Source organism: Equus przewalskii, chromosome 16, assembly GCF_037783145.1.
Source record: "Equus przewalskii isolate Varuska chromosome 16, EquPr2, whole genome shotgun sequence".
Classification (NCBI taxonomy): Eukaryota; Metazoa; Chordata; class Mammalia; order Perissodactyla; family Equidae; genus Equus; species Equus przewalskii.
This window is the reverse complement of record NC_091846.1, coordinates 65,808,864-65,831,857: the sequence shown is the minus strand read 5'-3', so window position 1 is coordinate 65,831,857 and position 22,994 is coordinate 65,808,864. Positions and strand designations below refer to the sequence as shown.

The 22,994-nt window shown below is 41.7% G+C and overlaps 1 protein-coding gene across 1 annotated transcript in view; it reads right to left on the bottom strand.

Moving 5' to 3' along the window:
* HS6ST3 (heparan sulfate 6-O-sulfotransferase 3) overlaps positions 1 to 17,437 on the bottom strand; it is a 662,050-nt gene extending 644,613 nt beyond the window's left edge. The window contains exon 1 of the mRNA XM_070579083.1: positions 16,609 to 17,437. Within this exon, the coding sequence (XP_070435184.1) occupies positions 16,609 to 17,312 (704 nt within the window). The 5' untranslated portion in view covers positions 17,313 to 17,437. The remainder of the gene's footprint in view (positions 1 to 16,608) is intronic.
* Between the last annotated feature and the right edge of the window lie 5,557 nt (positions 17,438 to 22,994).

Sequence of the window (22,994 nt, the reverse complement as noted above, 5' to 3'; positions counted from 1 at the left end):
GGATGTAACCTTTCATGGAAGGCTGCCCTCTGACCTCCTTACTGTCCCAGAGTTCCTATGCCCCTAATGGAATAATGAAGGGTGTGGAGCTTATGCCCTTTTCCACAGAGCAATATTCAGCTTCTTCCATCTCTTTCTTTAATTTCCTATCACCACTTCTTTTCTATCTTATTTCTATTTTATGCTCTCTTCTCTCCCATTTGTTCCTTTCCTTCTTGGCTCACCACAGTCCTGAAAAATTCAACAGCTTTGAAGTCTGTTGAGGAATTATATGTCCATAGTCTTCTGGAGCACATCGTTCTTCATCACCCTCTGCTCATGGTTCTACCACTGTCGGCCTCCTTCCCTCCAGCACCAGGCTCCCTACTTTCCTCTCCAACTCTACTTTTATCATTATTCTTGAATTCAACATTTGTGTGGATACTCCATACAACATCTCATTCACACCACTCTTCTACCTTCTTAGCTCCAGTGATCACTTCTTGCTCCATCTCAGGCACCCATTCACATAGATCATACAAGTAACATCACCCACTCCAGCTCATCCACTTCAAACACCCTGTGGTCTGACCGTCATCTCCCATAGTCCAGCACTCTTACACCAACACCTACTACAATTCCGCAGCAAGACCTCTACCATCAACCCTAACACATACTATTGACCCTACCATTTTTCTTATTATCTCTCACCCACCCTTGTATCCTCACTTGTCTCCTAACCAGCCTAAAATACAGGATCTGGCACTATAAATGCTCCCTTGCACACAGCCATAACTACCCTGTTCTTCCCTTGGTAAAACCCTAGTCCTCGTAAACCCAACTGTGCACCTCGTCCATGCCTCCACCAGAGCAGCTTAACGTTGCCGAAGAAAAATCACAGAATCATGCTAACTGGACTGGTTTCAAATTTATAATCACAGGTCTCAAAACAGAACTCAATCCTGCCAGACAGCTTACTTCTCTAGAAAATTGTTTTCCCAACTTCTGAGATAATTATTCACACTTTCTCTGCTCTCCTCAAATTTCAACATTCCTTCCTCTCCTCCCCACTCTCAGCTAATGACCTTGCTTTGTACTTCACAGAGAAAAGAGATGCAATCAGATTAGGACAACATCATCTTTCAACTATCAATTCACCAACCTTCCTGTATCTGTAGTCAAAGACTCTGCCTTCATTTCTGTTAAAAAGGGAAGAAGATAGTTGAGATCCTATGTTCTGTGATCGTATCATCCCTCATCTTCTTAAAAACATCACTCCTACAATCACCCCTCTTTGCTTTATCATTCCTGTGAGCATTCAAACAAGGCTGAGGGTCTCTCACAAGGTTGCAGTCAAGCTGTTGGCTAAGGCTGTAGTCTCTGAAGACTAGACCAGGGCTGAAGGATCCCTGCCAAGCTCACTCACACCACTGTTGGCAGGAGGTTTCAGTTCCTTGCCATATGGGCCTTTCTACAATGCTGCTGAGAACATAGCTTTACCCAGAGCAAGTGATGAGAGGAGAGAGAGCATGCACACCAAAACAGAAGCCACAATCCTTTTATAAGCTAACCTCAGAGATGGCATCTCATCCCTTCGGTTGTATTCTATTCATAAGAATTAAGTCACTAAAGTCGATATTGGGGGTGAAGAGAGGAATTAAGCTTTACCTCTTGAAGAACAGAGTAGCAGGGAATTTATAAACATTTGTAAAAGCATCACTGTTTAAGAATTTAAAGTAAGTGTAAATGTGGTAATGAATAAAAAATAGTTTCCTCAGTCCAGCATATGTTCAGGGCCCCCTGTAAACTGCCCCATAGCCATCCCAATATCGCCCTATCTCTTCAGCCAATTCAACCCTTTACCATGTGCCTTGTTAATGCCTGAAAACATTCAGACTCTTTCTTTTAGTATATCTTATTCAGAACTTTTGTATATAGTTCTGAATATCATGAATTGACTTAAATGTTGTGATGTAAATATTTCCAAGTCATTTTGCCTGTGACTTACATAATCATGATTTCAGTCCTTGAGAGCCAGAACCAAGTCTTGTCCTCAATCTGCATCCCCATAGTGCCAGGTATTGGGCTATGCACAGTCATGATTGAATGAATCAAACTAGCTGGCTAGCTAGCTATAGAAAGAAAATGACTTCAAAATAAAATTAGATATTATTATATCTCTCTTGTCAACTAGTCAATGTTTTTCAATATTGTTTAAATTATAAGGATTGGCTGTCTCAGGTTTTGCTGGGTATCACAGCTCTACAACCTTCCCCATTCTCTTTTCCTCCTCCTACATCCTTGTCCTCCTGTAGCTTAGAACCATCTGACTTGAAGAGTTGGTCCCACTCCAATCTCTGGAACCAATCCACAGTCCTGACCATGGATGTGAGAGCACTGATTAGTCTAATCCGGTGATTAGTCTCATCCACTAATCTAATCCACTGATTAGTCTCAACTTAGCCTTGCACCTTACTCTAATCACTGGTTTCTACACTGCTTCAGAACCCACTTTGTATCGCTTTTATGCTTTTGATTAACTAGACTCTTTGTCTTATGTTTGAGTTCCATTCTTGATAACTGTTTTAAGGATACTCAGGGATTTATTTTAATCAGTTATGGTAAGAAATGCAGACAAGGAAATGACTGACACAAAGGAAGAAGTTTTTTATACTCACAGACCCTTAGGGACAGGAGGCACAGTACACCACATGGGGAAGCACCAAGTTTGGTCAGGAGGCAGAGGAAACAAGGGGAAAACCTGGGCCTTTATTGTGGTTTCTGGGGAAAGGAACGAGTGAGGCAGCGTAAGCAGGTTTAGGACTGCTAGTTTGAATAATTTCAGCAGGCTCTAGAGTACAGGGACTGTCCTGAGTTGTCTGGTACCTGGCTCGGGGGTGATTAAGGCAGGGAGGATAGTGGCCTGGAGTATAAGGGTTTAATAAGGGAAGTGGTTGCAGGTATGGGCTCTGGATTTGTTAGTTTTCATGTGGAAGTCATGCTCATTTACTATCTCTAGGAATTAGCTAACCCTGGGAACGGCAGTACCTCCAGGGTCAGCAAGACCCCAGATGCCAAAGTATGAAATACAAAAACTATAAAACCTGGTTGTTACAGTAACCCACCTAGGTCTACCTTCGTCCTGCCTTCCTCCTGCCAGTACACATACAACCTACCCAAACAGCTATCAAATACACACAACATCAGCACAGCCTAGAGATTAAGAGATATGGTTCTGAAATCAGATACACTTGGGTTAAAATACCTAACTGCTCCACCAATTAGTTCTGCAACCATGGGCAAGTCACTTAATATCCCTGGAATTCATTTTCTCATCTGTATAATGGAGATGATAATAATGCCCACTCAATGCAGGTACTTACGTAAATAAAGCACTTTGCCTAAAGCAGAGTAAGCCATCAAAACCTGTCAGCAATAATTACTATTTCCTCTGCCTCTGATTTCCCTGAAACTGTATTGTATGTGATTGATACATAGTAGATACTCAATAAATGTATGTTGAAGTTGACTCAACTAACAAAGAAATGAATGAAAAAAATCAATGAAAAAGCTCAGTACTTTGACCAATCATAGAAATGCAACACTTTTAGTAGATGTAGGTTAGAATAATTGACAGGCTAGACCTTAGAAATGAGGCCTGGATTTGAAGCCTAGCTTTACAATTGAATCCCACGTGCCTCTCTAAAACAGGATGGAGAGACTACTGGTAGCCTGTCCAACATCCATCCCCCCATTCCCTTGCTGAGAGAAGCCTGATTTTATTCTTCTGTAAGCAGTGATTTAGGGAAGGGCAATCCTACCCCCATCTTCAGGGACAAATGCTGGAGGTCCCATTCCCATTGCCAGTAATTGGTTTACAGACGGGAATGTGACCCTTTCTGATCTAGTCTTTTCCATTTGGCCAGGAAATTCTCCCCGAAGAACTGCAGCCTTCTTGCAACCATGAGGGAGGCACCGTATGGTCCAAGTCAGCAAGGTCAGGGTAGCAGAGTAAAGATGTGAAAAAAGCACTTGGGGCCTCTGTAAATAACAATAGCTAACATGTAATAAGTGCTTACCTTGCTTCAGGTATTCCTCTAAACGTTTGTGTGCATTAACTCATATGATCCTAACCACTAACACCAGGTAGGAATGGTTTTATCACTGTTTTACAGATCGAGAAACTGAGGCCTGAAGAATTTATGCAAATTGTGCAAGCTCACATAGTATTAAGTGGTAGAGTCAGGATTTAAACCCAAGTTGGGCTTCAAAACTTAGGGTCTCTGCCTCATTGCGTTACTGGATTTGGAAACTGCTACTGACACAGAATCAACCAATGCTCTCTGCGCTTGTTAAGAGATTTAAAACGTCTTATTATTAAGCCAATTTGAATTTCAGTCTTTGTCAAATGCAGCTGATGGCATCCTAATAAATATACTCAAATTCATCACCTGTAAAATGAGGAGACTTCTATATGCCTCATAGGGTTGCTGTTAAGAGTTCAACAAATGATAATGCCTCTCTCTTCTTCTGGATCATCTCCTACTGCCAGGCATCACAACACTCATGGTTTTCCAACAGCTTACTGAACCTCTTCCAAGACTCCACTCCAATCCGGGGGCTTCTAGGTCTCCACCCATGCAGATGTGTGCACCCTCCTGAAGTGACCAGGCATGTCCCACATATGAAAACCAATCGTTGCTAAGCAAAATCATTCTGCTAATAGACCTTTATTGGAAAGCAAACTCTAGATTCTAGAAGATTTTATTTTCTAAAGTAACTTCTTGCTTTCTTTGTAATTAGCTGCAAAACCAAGTATGTAGTAAACAGCTCAGTGGATTATCACATCCTGAATCAGGTTAAATGAAGAAGAGTTACATTCTCAGTTCCCTTTCAGGACAAATTAACGGATAGGTATAATTTATAGCCGTCAGATGAAAATAATGATAAAGTCACAAGTAAAAAATTTAAAATATCAATTTTAGGATAACTTCCTCAAAAGGGTAAAGCAATGGAAAAAAACCTTGTGCATCATGATCTGTGCCAAATCTCGGGAAAAAAGGTTTCCTGGTGGTCTAAGGAAAAGACTCACACATTTCAATAAGAATTTTGTTATATATTATGTCCTGTTTTAAAAGAAACTGCTCATTACTCTAACAAGTTGTTGAGCTGAATGTGTAGTTTGCATATTTTTCAACTGCATCTTTGTCATTCTCGATTTTTGAAACTCTCCATAAAAGCTGAATTATATATTCATTGCATTTCCAAAATCCAACTTTCCTTCCTTTTCCATTCTATATCAAAAGGCTTCTCACTATCAATGTAAATTTAAATTTATATAGTACTTTATACTGTATAAAGTGCCTTCAGAGTCATTTCCTTAACCCACAACAACTCTAAAAAAAGAGAGAGGATGCATATTCTTATCCAAATTGTCCAATAAATTAGTAAATTTATGTATGCTTGCTTTCTTTCATTCTTTCATTTATTCAGTCAGCATTTATTTGATAGCCATTATGTACCAGGCACTATCCTAGGCACTGAGGATGCTGAAGGGCACAAAACAGTCACTAAATAAAGAAACGAGTAAATGAGGAAGCCTGGATTGAAACTCTGGTTGCTTGATTACAAATATAGAGCTCTCTTCAGGATACCACTCTGCCTCCCTGGTCCAAATTACTAATGCAAAAGTTCTCTTTGCCATCATTTTGGCAGTTTGATTTCTTGGACTCAAATCTCTTTGGGTTTCCTACAGGTCTCAGATTTTTTCCCACTCCTCTGAAGTAGTTCAGTGGCCAACTGTCAAAACAGCATTTAATAAGTACCACACTCAGAGCACTATTACAGACAGTTAGGGAAAACCGTCTCCTATCCTCTCAAAACAAGAGAATCATGGAATTAAAAATTAACTCTAAAAAAGAAACATATAAAGAACTGGAAAAATACATTCACATAAAATTTAACAGTACAAATTAATATCCTGCAAAAAATCTATTCATTTTTGTAAGCAGTTGTCTAGCCACACAGTGTTTCATAGGCCAGCATTTCGAATGACTCCCCTTTGCCTGTTTTCCATCTCACGGCACTCGCTAGTCAGTTAACTTGTTCCATGTATCATTAGTAATTCATGACTTATTTGTGAAACTGCAGGGACAGCACTACTACAGACCCCATACAATGAATATCTTATTAGGAAGAAATTAACAAATGAATTGTTGCTGATCAATAGGCGTTGAAGAGAAAATTACAATGATAGTAAAGCCTAAATAATTTATACACAATATTGATTTTTTCATTACATTAATTATTCTTTACAGCACACATAAGGAACTTGGAGAATAAACCTTTCAAAGCAAAGAAATTTATCTACGGCGGTGTTGTAGGCTTAAGCTTGAATTTAAAAGGCAAAGATTGGGCCAAGAGAGTTGACAAATATTTTTAGATTAAAAATGCATCAGATAATAAATTTGACACTTCCAATGTACCTAAGTTCCTTCATGTTGTCAGATGCTTTTATACATAATATTTTTGATACTTATTTATGAATAGAAGCATTGACAGAAATGTTTATTAATATAAATATTAGAAACAGAAATATCTCTTGATCCACCTCTTTCATTGCATATATGGAAGGCACAATGACAAACTCAATGGAGCTATGTGGGAAAGAAAACCTTAGAGACACCACTCCCAGATTCTATAAGGCACCTGGACTTAAATCCAGTGGAACGGAGTGCGGGCTCCTTAGAGCTGATAACTTTCATAGCCAGCAGAAAACAATTCCTGAGGCAATTTTATCATGGCAAGTAAGTTTCATATAGAGGCTAGGGACTGAAGATGATCCTTGTGTTTACAGACCATTGCTGACTCTAGCCACCTCGCAAAATGGTATTCCAGAGAACAAAAGTGTGCAAAGGGGGGTTGGGAAAAAGATGATGGATTTTGGTATGTTCTTCATGGATGTTATTGCCAGGAACTCAAAACGCCGTCCTATGGATGGGAGAAATGAACTTAACACATATGCACCAATCTCAATACATGTATTGGGAGCAGATATTGCACTGAATATTGTTTTTGTTGTCTACAAAAACATGCTGAAAAGTGTTTTGCTCATGGCATTTTGACTCTTGGAATTAAAGCAGTGAAGTGATAGTTCTTCTGTCAAGTTTTCTCAGATACTAACTTTATTGGACAATTCTTCAGTATCTAATGTTAGGAGATCCCATGCTAGTAATGTTATGCACAGAGAGGTGCACATATGTACACTTTCAAGCATAACAATATCTCCCCCAAAATAAATATGGAAACAGTGTTTCAAAAATCCTTTCAAATTAAAACTAGAAAGATTATACCAGTTTCAAATGTAATACAATTTGCTTTCTTCCCTCACCTTTTACCTTCAGAGACTTTAAGCCATATAAATATTAGTTTTAATGTTCTTAACAGTCGTGGAAGAAAAATCTAAGCAACAGAAAGAACTGCATCTCATGCATATGCTTTTGCAAATTACATCCAGTTTTACAAACTGTTTTGTCATGCCTTAACTAATATTGTTATATGACTTCAAATTCATAAAATACCACACACAGATATAAAATGCGTGTTGTACACTATGCATCAAACTACAGACCTAACTGCCTAAATCTGTCACTATTACCAGCTGATTCTGGGGTACTAAGGTGACAAAACACTCGAATTTAGCACTATTTTTATTACGCAGCAAAAAGTCACTTGCCTGTGGTGACTGCTCCTTTCCTGAGCACCCTTTGCTGCATACACCATTCTGTAGTTGGAGACTAATGGTCTATACAGAAAACGTGCAGTACAGGTACTAAAAGAAAGGGTATTTATTCTCGGTCTCATTTGTAGAACTGAACGGGGTATTCATAAAATGAATTAGAAGAAATATTTTAAGGTACTATGCTAGTTATTCTCCATTTTCATCCCTCCCACCCCCGCAACCCCAAATCCATTCTCCATCTTTCTCTGCCTTGCTGAAACACATGGAGCATATCAACTAGCTCTCTTGTTCTTTAGCTTCTAGCTGGACTCAGCCAATAGAAAACAATGGAAGGAGATGGACTGGTGGGAGGAGAAAGTGGTCAAGACAGTTCCTCCCCCACCCCTTCCTCTTTGCCTCAGCTCCATACTTCTGGCAGTAGCTGCTTTTACAAACAGCTCCTATAAGGAAGCCCTTCCTCCCACTGAGACTGTAGCTCTTGTCAGGCTCCCAGCAGACAGTGGATGCTGACCACATGGTTCTCTCCCTCTGCTACTTCAGGCCCATGGGGGTTAACAGTTTCACCTTGTTATTAGTTGCAAGGTACCTGAGGTCCAATGTTGGTGCCTCTACCCCATCCATACCTCTGTAACTAGTCCCTCTGCAACCCCAGAGTGTGCCCCTGCTTGCTTCCAGGATTCTAACTAATACAGCTCCAATGTTTTAAAACAGTAACCTTATACTGAAAAAGAACGTATAAGTAAATTAAAAAAAAATCAGCAGCATTTAAATATACCAGCGCTCCAAGTCAGATAGCCTCCTGGATAGTTGATTGCTTCCCATAAATGTACTAATGAGACAAACATCGCATACAAGATAAATTTCTGACTTCTACTTTCAACATTACCTTCGGATTCAGTTCTTTTAGGACTTCATTCTTCACCTTGACTACTTCCATCCTTCCTCTCTCCCTCCTCCGTAGCATCCTTCTAATTTACACTCTACATTATCACTGTCTGTTCTCTCTCCCTTGGCATGTCACCTTGTTCTCTACTGCATTATAAGGATCTCACCTTCAGATTCCCACACATGCAGCAAATTACCACATATCTATCTTTAAAGTCTTGTTGACTTTTCTTTCTAGGTCTATGTTTTCACTTTTGAAGTAAACCTATAAAATTCTAAAAGTTCCTAATTAGACTCCACAAAATATAGAAGCTATCATCCAGGCTTGCAGTCAGACATCCATAACCTTGAATTCTTTGGAAGATACAAATATGGAAGACATCAAGGTGGTAAGCATTTCTACCCTCTATGTTTATCAACTAGAATGCAGGGACCACCGTGAACATATGGTGTAAAGTGCAAGGTTCTGACAACAAATGACACAGTATTTACCAATAAAAGCATGGGAAGATGTTAATAATCACAATGAACTACAAATATATGCCCACAGGCAACTCATTCAATTTCACTGAAAGATAGGTTCATTTATGAATTTAATTGTATGTGTTTAAACATTTTTGTTGCTGTTTCATTAATTTCCCATAAAAAAATAACATGATACACTGAAGAAAAGAAAGATCATAAGTTTCCATTCAACAGCATTCATTAAGTGCTCGAATGTCCATGGCATACTAAGAATTAACATTTACTTTTATCATTTATGACTTTTCTTTCGCATCACAGCTTGAAAGTTCATTTTTGCATCATTCAAGATGAAAAGTTCCAGATTCAAAAAGGATAGTACAGGTTGACCTATCATTTTATTTTTACACAAAACAGCATGGATGTATAAGATGAGTTCCACGATAAAATAATAATAGCTAACTCTTATATGCGTCAGGCTCTGTCTGAAGATGTCATGTGTATTATCAGTGCTCACCATGAGATAGTCCTATTATTCCTCCCATCTTCCAGAGAAGGAAATTGAAGTACAGAGCAGGTAGCTGACTTATGCAGGGTTATGTGACAGTAAGTGATTGACCCAGATCAAAATCCTGCTAGTTTGACTTCATTTTTCATGCTCTTAAACATTATCCTAATTACATTCACCAACTGGGCATCAGCACAATTTTCAGTGATTTTCAGAGGATGATAAATTCGTCATTGATTTTATCCCTTGAGGACTTTTTTCCTAACTTAGGGTCTTCTCCCACTGCTCTCCAGTCTCGCAGTCTCTAACTACAACCACCACCACCACCTGGCTTCACCAGTAGTAATCCAGAGTCTACATTATTTGCACTTTTCTCATCCTCCCATCCTACATCAAAGTTTCCATGCTCTCCGTTAAGGCTGATTTTTTCCTAAAGTGAGAATGAATGATGAGATTAACCCTCCCAAAAGGCGAGTACATCTGTTTGTACCCAAATGAATTTTTGATTTGTGGCATACTATCTAAGAGGAGAAATGTCCTCCAATGGTCCAATAAGCTTTGGCCTCTGTACTTACTTTCACTCATCTTCTAGAGAATCAGGGGAGCTGACATCTTGCTAATTATGGAAGGCAACTACTAAGAATTAGAACTTGCACCCAAAATAAGAGTCACGCTACAAAATGTCTGATAATTCCATCTTTTAAAGAATCACAATCTTGTTAAGTTATGCTGATATTTTTACAGGGTATTCTAGAACATGCCATATATTTTTAGCTGACATTGATTGAGCATGTTCTACAGGTCAGTCTCTGTGCTGGGAACTTTACAGGTGCTTTACTGAGCAAGTGAATTTGCTAGAGGAAGACATAAACAAACGATATCGTCTAAGATAAATGTTTAGTACACTTTCCAACACATAGTTAAATGCTGAGCTACAATTAAAACAAAGTTATATTAGCCAATTAAAATCAACGGAGAATTCATACATGATAAACATCACAAACCAGATAATTGATTACAACAAAATATTAATTTGGGTTCCCCATTTAATTATTTTCATACTAAATCTATTTCTTGGCCCAATAATTTATTTCATGACTTTTAAAATCACATTAAGATTTGCCAGTCTCAATTAAACCTGTGTAATGCATTATCAAGTATAAACAACTGTGAAATGCCATAAGATTCTGATTGTCCTTAGCCAAAATGAGATGATAATAATTAGCTTTTGAGAATAATAAAACAAGCCTAAGATTAAGCAAATGCACACTGTTAGTGACTAAATTTACCTAGCTTCCAATTATTAAATGAACGTTTATATGTCTCTAAAATCAACCTCTTCAAAAATCCCAAGGAAACCATCTGGAAAAAGGCAGAAAAATAAATTATTACCATTTACAGCTTCCAGTTTTATCTTCACAACGCAAAAAACTGAATGGGTTTAATTCAACCTCCTTCTGATTTATAGCAAATATTGGTGGTTTGAACCAGAAGCAGTACTTTAAGAGACTCTGTAATGAGCATGTAAGTGGCTATGGCATATAGACAGAACAATCTCTTATCTCCTTAGTCTTATGCTACACACAAACCTGATGGTGAAAATTAACCTTCTTTGCAGTTCAACATTTCTAATTAGAAGAGACATCAAAAAGATGATGCTTTAGAAGGCACTAGGGGCCGTAATATTCTAGATAGTCTTTGAAACAGAGCTCTGCAGCCTCACTGTATATTTTAGCCTGCTGTCTAAAGGAAAAGCAATAACCAGATGATGTTTCAAAGTGGTTACGGCTTTTTGTGGCAAGTTGTGTTATATTTTCTCATCTTATCTTTTTATACTTATTATTAAGAAGCAGACATTCTAGTACACAGCATCTATTTATTGCTCTTGGCCCTGAATGTGTAAGACAGTTCACGCCATCAGACTGTGCTTTATCAAAAGTTCCCTTGGTATAATATTTAAAAATGTTTGAGAACTGACTAGTTCACTTATGATCCCTTTTTTTTTTTTTTTGGAAGTTGATTTTATTTTCTCTGCATAGAGCAGAAAAGGGGAGAAGAAAGAAGATGCTCTGAACTCAGCGTAGATTAGAATACAAAATCTTAAAATAAAAGGCCATACAGGCTAAGCCCTTCCCCAGGAAGGAATTCCTCTTACAACATCAATGGCTAATCAGCCATGGCTAAAGTTTTCACCACTGGGGAACACTTCACAAAAGAGTTCATTCTCATTTTAGACAGTTACAGATTTTATGAAGTTCTTTCTTACTCTGAATTGCTGTCCTTATCCTACTTATTCTAGTTGCGTCCTCTGGAGAAATACAGAAGAAGTCTCCTCCATCTTCCCACATCCTCCTTCTTGGAGCATTGGAAACAACCTTTATTTCTTTCTTTATTTTTCCCATCTCTGTATTAAATATCAATTCTTTCAATTATTCCTCATATGACATGGTTCCCAGATGCTGCAAATAAACTGGAGTTGTAGTCTGACTTAAAAACGTTCCTAAATGGAATGCAAAGAAGAGATCTGAAGTGTCATTTATTTCTCACTTATTTACACCTATATCTGACACAATTGGAAGGACTGTCCAGAACCCAATGGTCTACCCAGGAGCCATATCTATGCTAGCTCTCCTTCTTGTGATAACACACATACATATATACATACACACACACACACATACCAGGCATGGGGATGGTTCTACGATGAAAAGTGGGTCAGAGAACCTCATCTCCCTGGCCACATTGATTGGTTGAAAGAATACTCACAAGTTCCAAGCTAGGCTAATCAGAGTCATTCCTCAAGATTTCAAACTGGAACTCAGAGAAGGCCTACTTTCCTCTTGGCTTGTGGAGCTATTGGAGATGACAGCTATTTACCCATTTAATGAGATAAGCCAATTTGGTAGAATGAAGTCAATATGCAAAGGAGAGTAGGGAGAAAGACCCAAAATCTCCAGTTGCAGTCATTCCTGAAACCAACTTTACCGCTACCTTTCCTGTGGTCTGGTTATTTAAGCCAATAATTCTTCTCTGGCTGAATTCAGTTAAATTTAGGTTTTCATTTGCAACACCTATCTATTACAATCTATTACAATATTCATAGGGTTCCAACTACTCTAATAGGACCAATAAAACGTGGGTCATAAAAGAGAAAAATTGCCATCCCACCCTACAAAAGGTATGGATGGAATCTCTTTCCAGCGTTATTTAAGAGATTCTCTTAGGAGAACAATACTCACCAAAGAAGATCAAAGTCTATCTTCCCTAACAGCCTAAGCTCCATAGGGCTGACAATATCTGTTCAAAATCATATTTCTAGAACTAGCAAGGTGCCTGGCACACAGGAAGTGCTTACAACACCCTCCGCTATATTTTCCATAGTAAACAGAAGGAACAATTGGCAAAACATTGAATATAAATTACCAAAATGAAGACACGAGTTCCCTGGGGAAACCTTAGACATATCATTTCATCGCCTTAGAATTAAATTACCCACTAACAGTATAAATCATGGGACTATAATATCTCTTCAGTCTTTTTTAGCCATAAAAAAAAATGCTGTGATTCTACGCATACTCAACAATGGTAAAGAAGAGTCTTCTAAAGACCTGGGCATGCAGATAAAGAGAAAATGCGCAGTAATAAAGAAGGAAGCATAAAGATAATAAGAAAGAATAACCTACCAAAGAAATAATTGGGGGAAAAAAGCAAAGGAATAATAATGGGAAGAAATCATCAGTGATATGATAAAAGAGGTCATTCAGATGTGCCATTTTCCTATTAGCTTCCTATCTTATTCTAACCAATTTCTGTGATCAGAAATGCCCTCTGCGCTGGATCTAAACTGCCAGCCTCTGAGCCTTGCCCCTTCCTGGGCCCATGTAATCCACAGGATGGCTCCTTCAACCTTACCATGCATCTCCTTTCAGAGTTGGCTTCCGACTTCTACCTTTGGTCCTGGATGTTCCTACCTCCTCTCTCACTATTCCAGTTTTTCTTGTCACCAACAGAATATATACCCAATTATATCATGTGTCCTCCATCCCTGTTTCCTATCTTGTTCCCTGCAATAACTGATGCCCAAATGTCTACAACTTTCAATTTATTTCTAAAGTTTGGAACTTTGGGTTCTGTCTTAATACAAAAAATCATACAATGGCATCTCTAGAAATTAAAGTGACCCATTTACACTGAGCTGCTCTAAGGAACTGACCTTGATCCTTTTGTGAAAGAAGGTCTTGATGATGGAAAATATTGTTACAATTTGACAACTAATGTCTAAGTATTACTGTATACCTGCATATTAAGTACTAAGTATCATATACTGGCATATTATACTATGCATAGACACTATGCTAAGCACTTTGCATGCATTTTGCCACTCAGTTCTCATAACACATCTACGAGAGAAGCACTAATTATTACCTATGCTTTAAAGATGAAGAAGTTGAGGCTTAGAAAGAGTACTGTGTAACTCCTGGTTACACAGCTAGTAAGCACAAGAGCCATATCCATCTGACTCCAGAATCTTTGCTCTTACCATTACCTGACCCACGGGGGCACTGATCCTTGTGAGAAACAGGGAGGGAAAGCTTGGGGAGAACCAAAAGCAAAGAGACTAGGAAGTTAAAATCAACATGACCTATTCTTGATTTTGCTTAGAGTCAGCCCTATTTGAAAAAGAAACTTGTTCCCATTATGTAGCAATAGATTATCTGCCATTTTGCATTGTGGAAATGTACCCTCCATTATCCAGGCTAATCTAGTTGACTGTAGAATGTTATACCCAGACATTCCAATGACAGACAACTAATTCAATCTTCTCTGTGAGGAAGATGCTACTGAACATCTCTTCAACTTTTTCCCTATAGCTTTTGATGCAGGACACCTCACATAAACCACAACTACTCCATCTAGATGCTGCAGCATCTAGAGAAGAAAAGTAACTAAGAAGGGGAGAGTGGAGGAGGAGGAAAAGGAAGAAGGATCATAAAAGTGGTACCAAAAAACACACTATCACAAAAATTAAAACAAAACAGTGCAGGGTGATTATCTGATAACTTGTGATTCAGGGAGACACGAGTGTTCATGGTCCATCGCTAAACAAAGAAAAGCATTTGACTGTGCAATAGAAACCATATGTTCAAATAGCCGAGGTGGAATTTTCCCATGTTACAGAGCAGACAGACACTGAGTTTCTCCTATAAAAGTGAGACCTTACTGCTGTAATCTATGCGTGGTCTGTGGCAGCAGCATCACTTCATCACTAAGCAAAAGTCCAATTAGTTTTAGATTCTATAATTTCTAATTCCTTCAAAATCTTCACCTGTCTACTAAGACTTTTATATACATTGGTCGAAAATAATGCTGATCTTTACTGAAGAGTCATTAGATGCTTCTATTGATAATCAAAGTCTCTAGTTTTAGTGAAATAGAAGCTGGACATCAGACCAGCAAACTCTTTTGGATCGTTCAGGAATTAATACATAGGCGCCTAAAAACAAAAAGTGCAATTTGGGGTGAAATGTAGCAGAGATTGTCTCTCACTAAAATATTAGTATTGTATGTTAGAAAGTTTGAAGTAAAACTTAATTGGAAAACTGTTTTAAGCTAAAATAGAGTGGCAGGATCTAAAATACTACACAATTAGAAATCTTTAAAAGTAAAAAGGTCTTTAAAATATACTAAGGGAGGAGTCTCATGCCTTCATTCCCAGCCCAACCAGCCTCTTATTCTAACCAATTTCCATTAAACAGTGAAAGGAGCAAGGAGGAGAGAAAGTATTTGAAAAACTGCCAGAGGAAAAAAATCCCATAATGAAATTTTGCTCATTCTTGGAGAAATGAAGTAGAATTAGATGCTTCAGTGGTGGTGAATTCCAGAATCTGGGTAGCTTCCAGTAAGTGAAGCTTTTCCATAATGTCAAATGCAAAAGCTAACTGATATCAACATATTGAGCTTGAGTTTTTAAATTTCTACTTCCTTACACCAAATTGTTTGAAACCTTTAAGATAAAAACTTCAATAAACTAGTGTTTCAAGCTTTTAATATTTTAGTCCCTTGAGCAAGCATGTCAGATTAATCTTCAAACTGCACTGGGCAGAAAGAACATTCAACCAAATTCTTAAGCCTATGCCTCTCTCAAAAGATGTTAATAATGTAAGCAGTTTCATTGGCTATTCAGATTTCAAACTTTCCTAATTCTCAGCAGTATTACTATTTAAAAGTGGGGGGTGGGTGGCAGAGAAAGCCATTCTATCCTGAAAGGAAGGGATTTTACTTATTACATTCTTATATTCACTCAGCATTTAGCACACTGCCAGGCACACAGTAGGCATTTAACAAATACTTTTGGAATGAGTTGGTGGATTGTCCTGGGGGGAAGTGGAAATCTTGCTGAGAACAGCATGAGTCCAAATCCTGGCATTGCTCAGCAACAAAGACCATCTCCAGAATTAGGGTTATCAAGGTAGAGCAGGAATTTTGAACGCATATCTTCAAAGCGGCATCAAGAGGATTGTTTCCTGAGCTGGCAAGCAGCCACCCAAGAACCACTTATGGAGGGATTAGTCTCGTCTCTGGCTTCAGCATGCCTGGAAACCTCCGGCCTTGCCTCTCTATGTCAAGCTCCCCTGCCTTTTACCAGGTTTGGGTTTCCACTCACATAACTTAAGTACAAGATCCGACCTTGTTGGTCTAACCCAGGCTCCTTGCCATTCTACGGTTTTCCCAGCGTCTGCTCTGAGGGAGGTCACACCATGCTGGGCACAAGGAAGGACACACACAACGGCTCCGGACACCTTTGAAGGTGAAAGGGAAGTGGCAGGAAGCGATGGGGCGAGGGGAGGAGCGAGTTCAAGACCAGGGCACTATCCAGAGGCTTCTTATCCCTCTCCCAAAACCAGTGCCCCAATCCCCAGAAGATGCTGGGGAACCACCAGCACGCCTAGAGAGCGCAGGGCCACCCGAGGTCGGGGAATGGGGGAGATGGGCAGGGAAGTGGCAGGAAGCGGGACGGGGCACGGGACAGTACCTGGTGTGGCTGTGGTTGCGGGGACAGTCTTTCTTCTCCATGATGGCCGGCACACAGTTGGTGAGCTCCGTCCAGTCGGCGTGCAGCCCGCAGCTCCAGCCGGTGGAGAAGCGGGAGAAGAGCCACGTCTCCTTCTTGCCGGGCCGGTGGCAGGTGCACTTCTTCTGGCCCGCTTTGCAGCTACACGGCTGCTCCAGCCGGATGTTCTTCACCAGGTGCCGGCCGAACGTGGTGCCCCCGGTCTTCTGGATGTGCAAGAACACGATCACGTCGCGCCCTTTGATGTTGAAATCCACGAAGCGGGTCAGGTCCTTCAGGGTGAAGTTAAAGCGAGGCACGAACCGGGGCAAGGAGCCGTTCTCGGGGGCCTCGGGGTCCGGCTCCTCTTCCTCCTCCTCCCCTTCCTCCTCGGGGTCCCCCGGGTCCTCGTCTTCGTCCTCCGACGCCGCGACCCCCCGCGGCCCCTCGGGAGGCCCCCGGGGCGGTGGGGGCAGCTGGGGCCGCCGCTCCCACTCCTCGAGGGGCGGCTGTGCCCGGCGGGCGGGTCCCGCAGCTGCAAGCTGGCCGGCCTCCCCCGCGCGGGGCTGCTCCCCGAAGTTGGCACAGGAGCTGGTGCAGGAGGGGGACACGTACTGGTACATGATGACCACGAAGAGGAGAGTGAGCACCGGCGTCAGGAGCCACTTGTTGAACCTTTCATCCATGGTCCTGCTCTCAGGCCGGCAGACGAAGCGGCGGCGGCAGCGGCGCGGACGGGCGCCCGCTCGGAAGTTTCGGGGACTCCGGGGCGCGGCTCCGAGCCCGCCGCTCCTCCATGCCCCTGACGCCGAGGCGTGCGGCTGGCTGGCGGCCCCGCGGCACCCGGGGGCTGGCGGGGCCGGGGCCTGGGAGCCGAGCGGGAAGGCGGGCGCCGGCGCGCGGTTGCGGCGTGGGGAGCCCTGCGCTCCCGGGGCGCCCGGCTCGGCCGGATCCCTGCTCCCTCCCGGGCGCGGCGCGCGCTCTCAGGCGACGCGGGGCATCCCGCCGCCGGCGCTCGGGCGCTCAGGCGCAGCGGAGCGCGGCTCGGGTGCTGGACCTGCCCCGGGCAGCTGCGGCCGCGAGCGCGGGGGCTGCATGAGGCTCGCCAGGGCGCCGGCCAAGGGCGAAGGCGCGGCCCGGCCCCGCCGTCCCGGCCGGCCGCGGGCACCGCGCCCCGCCCGCGCGCCCGGCGCCTGTGCCCTCCGGTGGCGGGGCGCGGGAGGCGCGAGGACGGCCGGCGCACGCCGCAAGTTTGCCGAGGAGCCCCTGCGGCCGCTGCGGGCGAGGCGCCTGTGCGGAGCCGCCTCTCCAGGCGAGTCGCACTGCTGCTCCGGGTCGGTCCGCCCAGGCGCGGGCACGCAGACACACTCGCACACACAGGCTGGCACCGCCACAACCCGCCAGCCGGTGTGACGGGAGCCGTGCTACCCGCAGCAAAAACCTGCCCTAGGTACGGAGCATGCGCCAAAGCCTTCCCCAGCCCCGGAGGAGTTTCCAGGGGAGGAGTCGGCCGCTCCACGGGGCTCGGAGGAGGCAGCTGGGGGTGGGAATCCCTTCAGCCGAGAGCGAGAATAGATTTGGGGGAAAGGCAAAGGCGGAGCGAGGACAGGCCCAAGGAGAGCGTCGCTGGCGCTGATCTGAGACCGCCAGATCTGCAGTTTCTCAATCTGAGTGGACAGAAATCTGGCTGGCCTATTTGCAGGGATAACACCTGCACGCTGCTGGGCAGACCCACCTAAACCGGACTTGACACGAGTTGGCCGGTCCCTTGTCGGCAAGGGAGACTGGCTCCAGCCCGCTTTTAATTTCTACCCAAGACATTCTAACTGGTCCTCAAGTTTTATTCCAGTCGTTCCTTAACTACAACTGCTCCTCCACAACTTGGTCCAACTCTACAGCTTTCTTCAACCAGCATCCATTCATCAGTTATCCATCAGGAACCTACGTATCTCAGGCTCTGTGTTCAACACACGCTTCATTTCTTCCAGCACCAGACCATCCAGCCCACAACCATGCAGTACTTAGAACGTAAGAGGAGTTTATGGGTCACCTCCTAAAATTCATCCTGCTAATACACACTGAGCTCCAAAACGTGCGAGATTCCCCCCTTCCCCGCAACGTGGACCATAGGACCTACTCTTAACTGTATTTCATAAGCTAAATAAACTCCGTTTAGATGCAAATGTTTTTTAAAACTTTATTTTGCAAACATTAAATTTTGCATCTACCTGAGAACCAAATCTTTGTTGACTAACAGTCTCTGTTTTTCAGATAATGATTAGGTGTAACATCAAATTGAAGTAACTGCCCCTCCACAATCCCTGGGCCTGCCTGACCCAAGAGGAGAGTGGCAGGGTGTTGAAGGCAGAGACAATGCAGTTTGATTCCCAGGTGCAGGCCAACATGTCCCTCCTGGCTACCCTGCCACTCCCAGTCCACTACGCCTGGCATTCCACGCCTTCACAGCAGCCAGGCTTCCCACCTGGCCTCTTCGGGGATCTATGCGGTACTTGACTCTTCCTGAGACACAGTGCTGATCTCTTCCATTTGTCAGACTGTCCCCTTCCCAGCCATCAGTTAAGACCCAGATCTCTTCCAGAGATGCTAACGCTTTCCCATAGGGAGTTATTTTTATTGTTCTGGGCAGGTGAGATTCTTCTCAACAAAGCTTTCTTCCTCTGCTTCCTTTCCTCTTTTCAACTCTATAAACAACCACAAACAGTGCCCTTCCTGGTACTGTACGAGCCTATATTAGTAAGAAAGGTGTTGGGTAAAATGAATCAGCTGTTTTAATGCTTAGTTGATTCTATTTCTTTTTCTCTCACTTAAAGTTTAAAATTCTATTAACGGCATCACACTACACTCCAAAGCAAGAAATTGATAGAACAAAAACCCAATAAAACCCAACAATTATTTCCTGAGTGCATCTAACTAATGGTATTGCCTCTTTTTAAAAATGTTACCTTTGCTTTGGCAAAGTACAAATTCATTATATTTTTTATATTACTTTATTTTGGAAGTTTCTCATTTTCAATAAAATCACTTGATATCACATGGATAAATATAACCTTGTTAGCTACCCAAATGTATAGCCTGAGTGCTGGTGGCAATTTGTATAATAGAAAGCACTTTCCTAACCATTATCTCATTTGCGTCTCAGAACAACACTCTAAGGAGATAAGAGAAGTGTAATATCCCATTTCAGAGATGAGGAAACTGAACCAAGGAAAACTAGATGACAGCAGATCCAGGATTAAAAACCACTAACATCCCTGAAATATGTTCAAATCACCATTGAAGAGATCCAATGAACATCAACAACAGAGACCATAATTCCTCTATCCCCTCTTGAGACTGTGTCAAGAGGCAGGAAGAGATGATAGAATTGCAATAGAACAATTAAATTATCTTCCCCCTCTCTCTGGCTTTATAGGCAAAGCTGAGAAATCTCTACATCCTGTAGTATTTTGGCACCTAGCCTGTGAGTTTCCAGATAGACAGGGGAAAGACAATAACAATCTTAACATGATTATATCATTGTCAAAAGAAATTATTTAGGAGAATTTCGGAAGAAGAAATTATGACAAATATAACAGCTATATTGCTAACAAAATGTATGTTTCCATAAATAAGTGTACCTTTAACCCTTTTCAAAGAATGTTATCCCAGAAGATGTTTTTGCTTTCAGCAAAATAACTGATGGAGCACCACCATTTCCTTGAGGTAACCACAATGAAAGCAATGCAGAGAAGCAAGCAATTACGTAGATAACTCAGGCGTGTACCCAAGTGCTCATTTTTAATGATAGGTAACTTTGGTTGTGTAAATACAGACTGCCCCAGGTGTGGTCTCCCTATTACAGTTGTGGAACTTGGTGGGAACCTAATCGAAGCTGTTAAATCACGCAATAAACAGGCTTCCTTATCTACAAGGGCAGACCTCACATTCAGGCGAAAATGAATAGAAACTTTCTAAAATTGAATGCTCTCCAGGTAAAAAGAAAAAGACATGTTTGCATTCAGCCTACTATAGTTACTCCACGATGACACCAGCTGGCAATTGTTTCTGGCTAACAGATTGCAGCTACTATGATTCCTACACAAATTATTAAAATAATAAAAATAATGTTTTCAAAGAGCTTTCCTCCACTTCCTTTGCCAGTCTAGCAGTGAGCTTAACACTATCTGGGAAGCAATTTGTTCACCTAATTTTATGCCTTAATAAGCTTTACTACAATTATTGTCTTGCCTGATTCCTTCTCTGTCTTTACTTTAGTACTCTTCCTCCCTGTTCTTCTCAAATATTCTCAAATCCATTAACAACATCACACTCCCCTAGGATTCAAACTTTTGATTAGAACAGTCCCCATTTAATCAAGTTCAATTGGGAGATAAAATTGCGTCTCAACTTCTCCATTTTCCCTTTGGTGCCAGAAACTGCCTTGGAGAATGTTGAGGAAACCCTGGAGAGATTAACAACCCAAACAATCACAGAGAATAGTTTTGGATCCCCTGCACTGGCACACAGGAAGATAGTGATATGAATGCTCTTCCATAGAGATGAAAAACAAAATAGGTTATGTAAGTCATTGGCAGCATGAATCTCTCCTTCAAGAATACAAAGTGCTCTTAGACACTGAAATGACTTTTTTTTTCATTTTTGTAAACAAACCAAAAAAAAAAGCCCCTGTGGTAAGCAGTTTTACAGATAACCAGGAAAGCAGTAGCTTTCTTTTTCCTGAGGAGGTTAAGCAGAAGAGTTTGTATAGGCAAGGCAAACTACAGAAAGGATTGATATACACTGAATGTATTCCAGTTCACCACATGATTGTAACTTTGGGGCAACCACAACCCTATATACTGCTTCCCATAAAGTTCTATTTATATGAACAGTTCATTCTTTTCTTCGTTATATAACTCTCTTCATCCACAACAGAGAGCTGCCTATGAGCGATGAATGGAAACTATGCTACCTGTATTCAATTAACTCAGCATAGTGTAAGCAGTTGCAATGATCTTTTCAAGGTAGATATTCACTTATTTCTTCAACAAGAACTTGTCAAGCACCTACTGTCTACCAGGTGCTGTTCTGAGTGCTTTGGATACAACATTAAACAAGACCAATAAGGATCCTGCCCCCATGTATCTTACATTCCACCAGTGGAAACATAAACAATGAGTAATCAAACAAGATCCAGTCGTTTAATCCACAGATACTTATTGAGCCCCTACTACGTACCAGGTGTTTTTAGGTATTTGGAATACTTTAGTGAACATTGAAGGCAATCATTTTTGTCCTCAAGTGTTCAAATGCTAGCAGGGTAAAATAGCTGGGCCTTGTAGACCACAGTAAGAATTTTACTCTGCAAGAAATGGGGAGCCACTGGAGGATTTGAACAGTTTTAAAAGGGTCATTTTGACTGTTTTGTTGAGAACAGACTATGAAAGAGCAAATGTAGAAGCAGGAAAACGTTTCACTTAAGTGGCTATCTCGTAACCAAGACAGGGTGGTAGCAGAGGAGGGGTGGTAAGTGGTCAGATTGCTTGCATTTTTAAGACAGAACTATCAGTGTTTCCTGGTTGTTTGAATATGGGATATAAAAGGAAGAGGAAGCCAAAGATGACATCAAGGTTTAGGGCCTCAGCAACTGGAGGGATGGAGTAGCTGTCAACTGGGATATCAACTGAGATCATTACAAGTGCTATCAGGGTAACTAAAGAAAGTGATATAACAAAGAATAGATGGCAGAGGTGGAAAGAAGGAGGTAGTCCTTTCCATTGGGCAGTCGGAAAAGACTGTTGTTATGTAAAGGCAAAGGAGCCAAGCTCTGAAGGATTAGAGTAAACCAGCCGTGCCAAACATCTTAGAGAACAGCTTTCTAAGCAGAATGACAAGTGCAAAGGTCTGGAGTGGGAAAGACCTTGGTGGGCTCAAGGTAGAGAAAGGACACTAGACAGGGTGGTTGGGGGCAGATTATTCAGAGCCATGATAACGGGTACAAAGGAGCGCTGGGGAGTTTTAAGCAAGGAAATGATATGACTGATGTTGAAAGCTCACTCGGCTTCACGAAGAATGGATTAGGATTAGGAAGGATAAGAAAGAAAGACAGAAAACCAGTTGGGAGGCTAGCGCAGTTTTCCAGGCAAGAGATGATGGGGGCTTGGACGAGGATGGGAGCAGGGGAGAAAACAATTTATAGTCATCAGTCCACAAACTCGATATGGAATGATCTAACTTCCTTCATTTTCTAACAACAGAATGAAACTTTGCCAGTAAGATTCCATTTCCTGAGATAGAGGAAAATTAAAAGCATCCAACTTAAGTTAACTCAGGACTTCTTGGTTAACCTCTGTCTCTTTGGAGTCAAT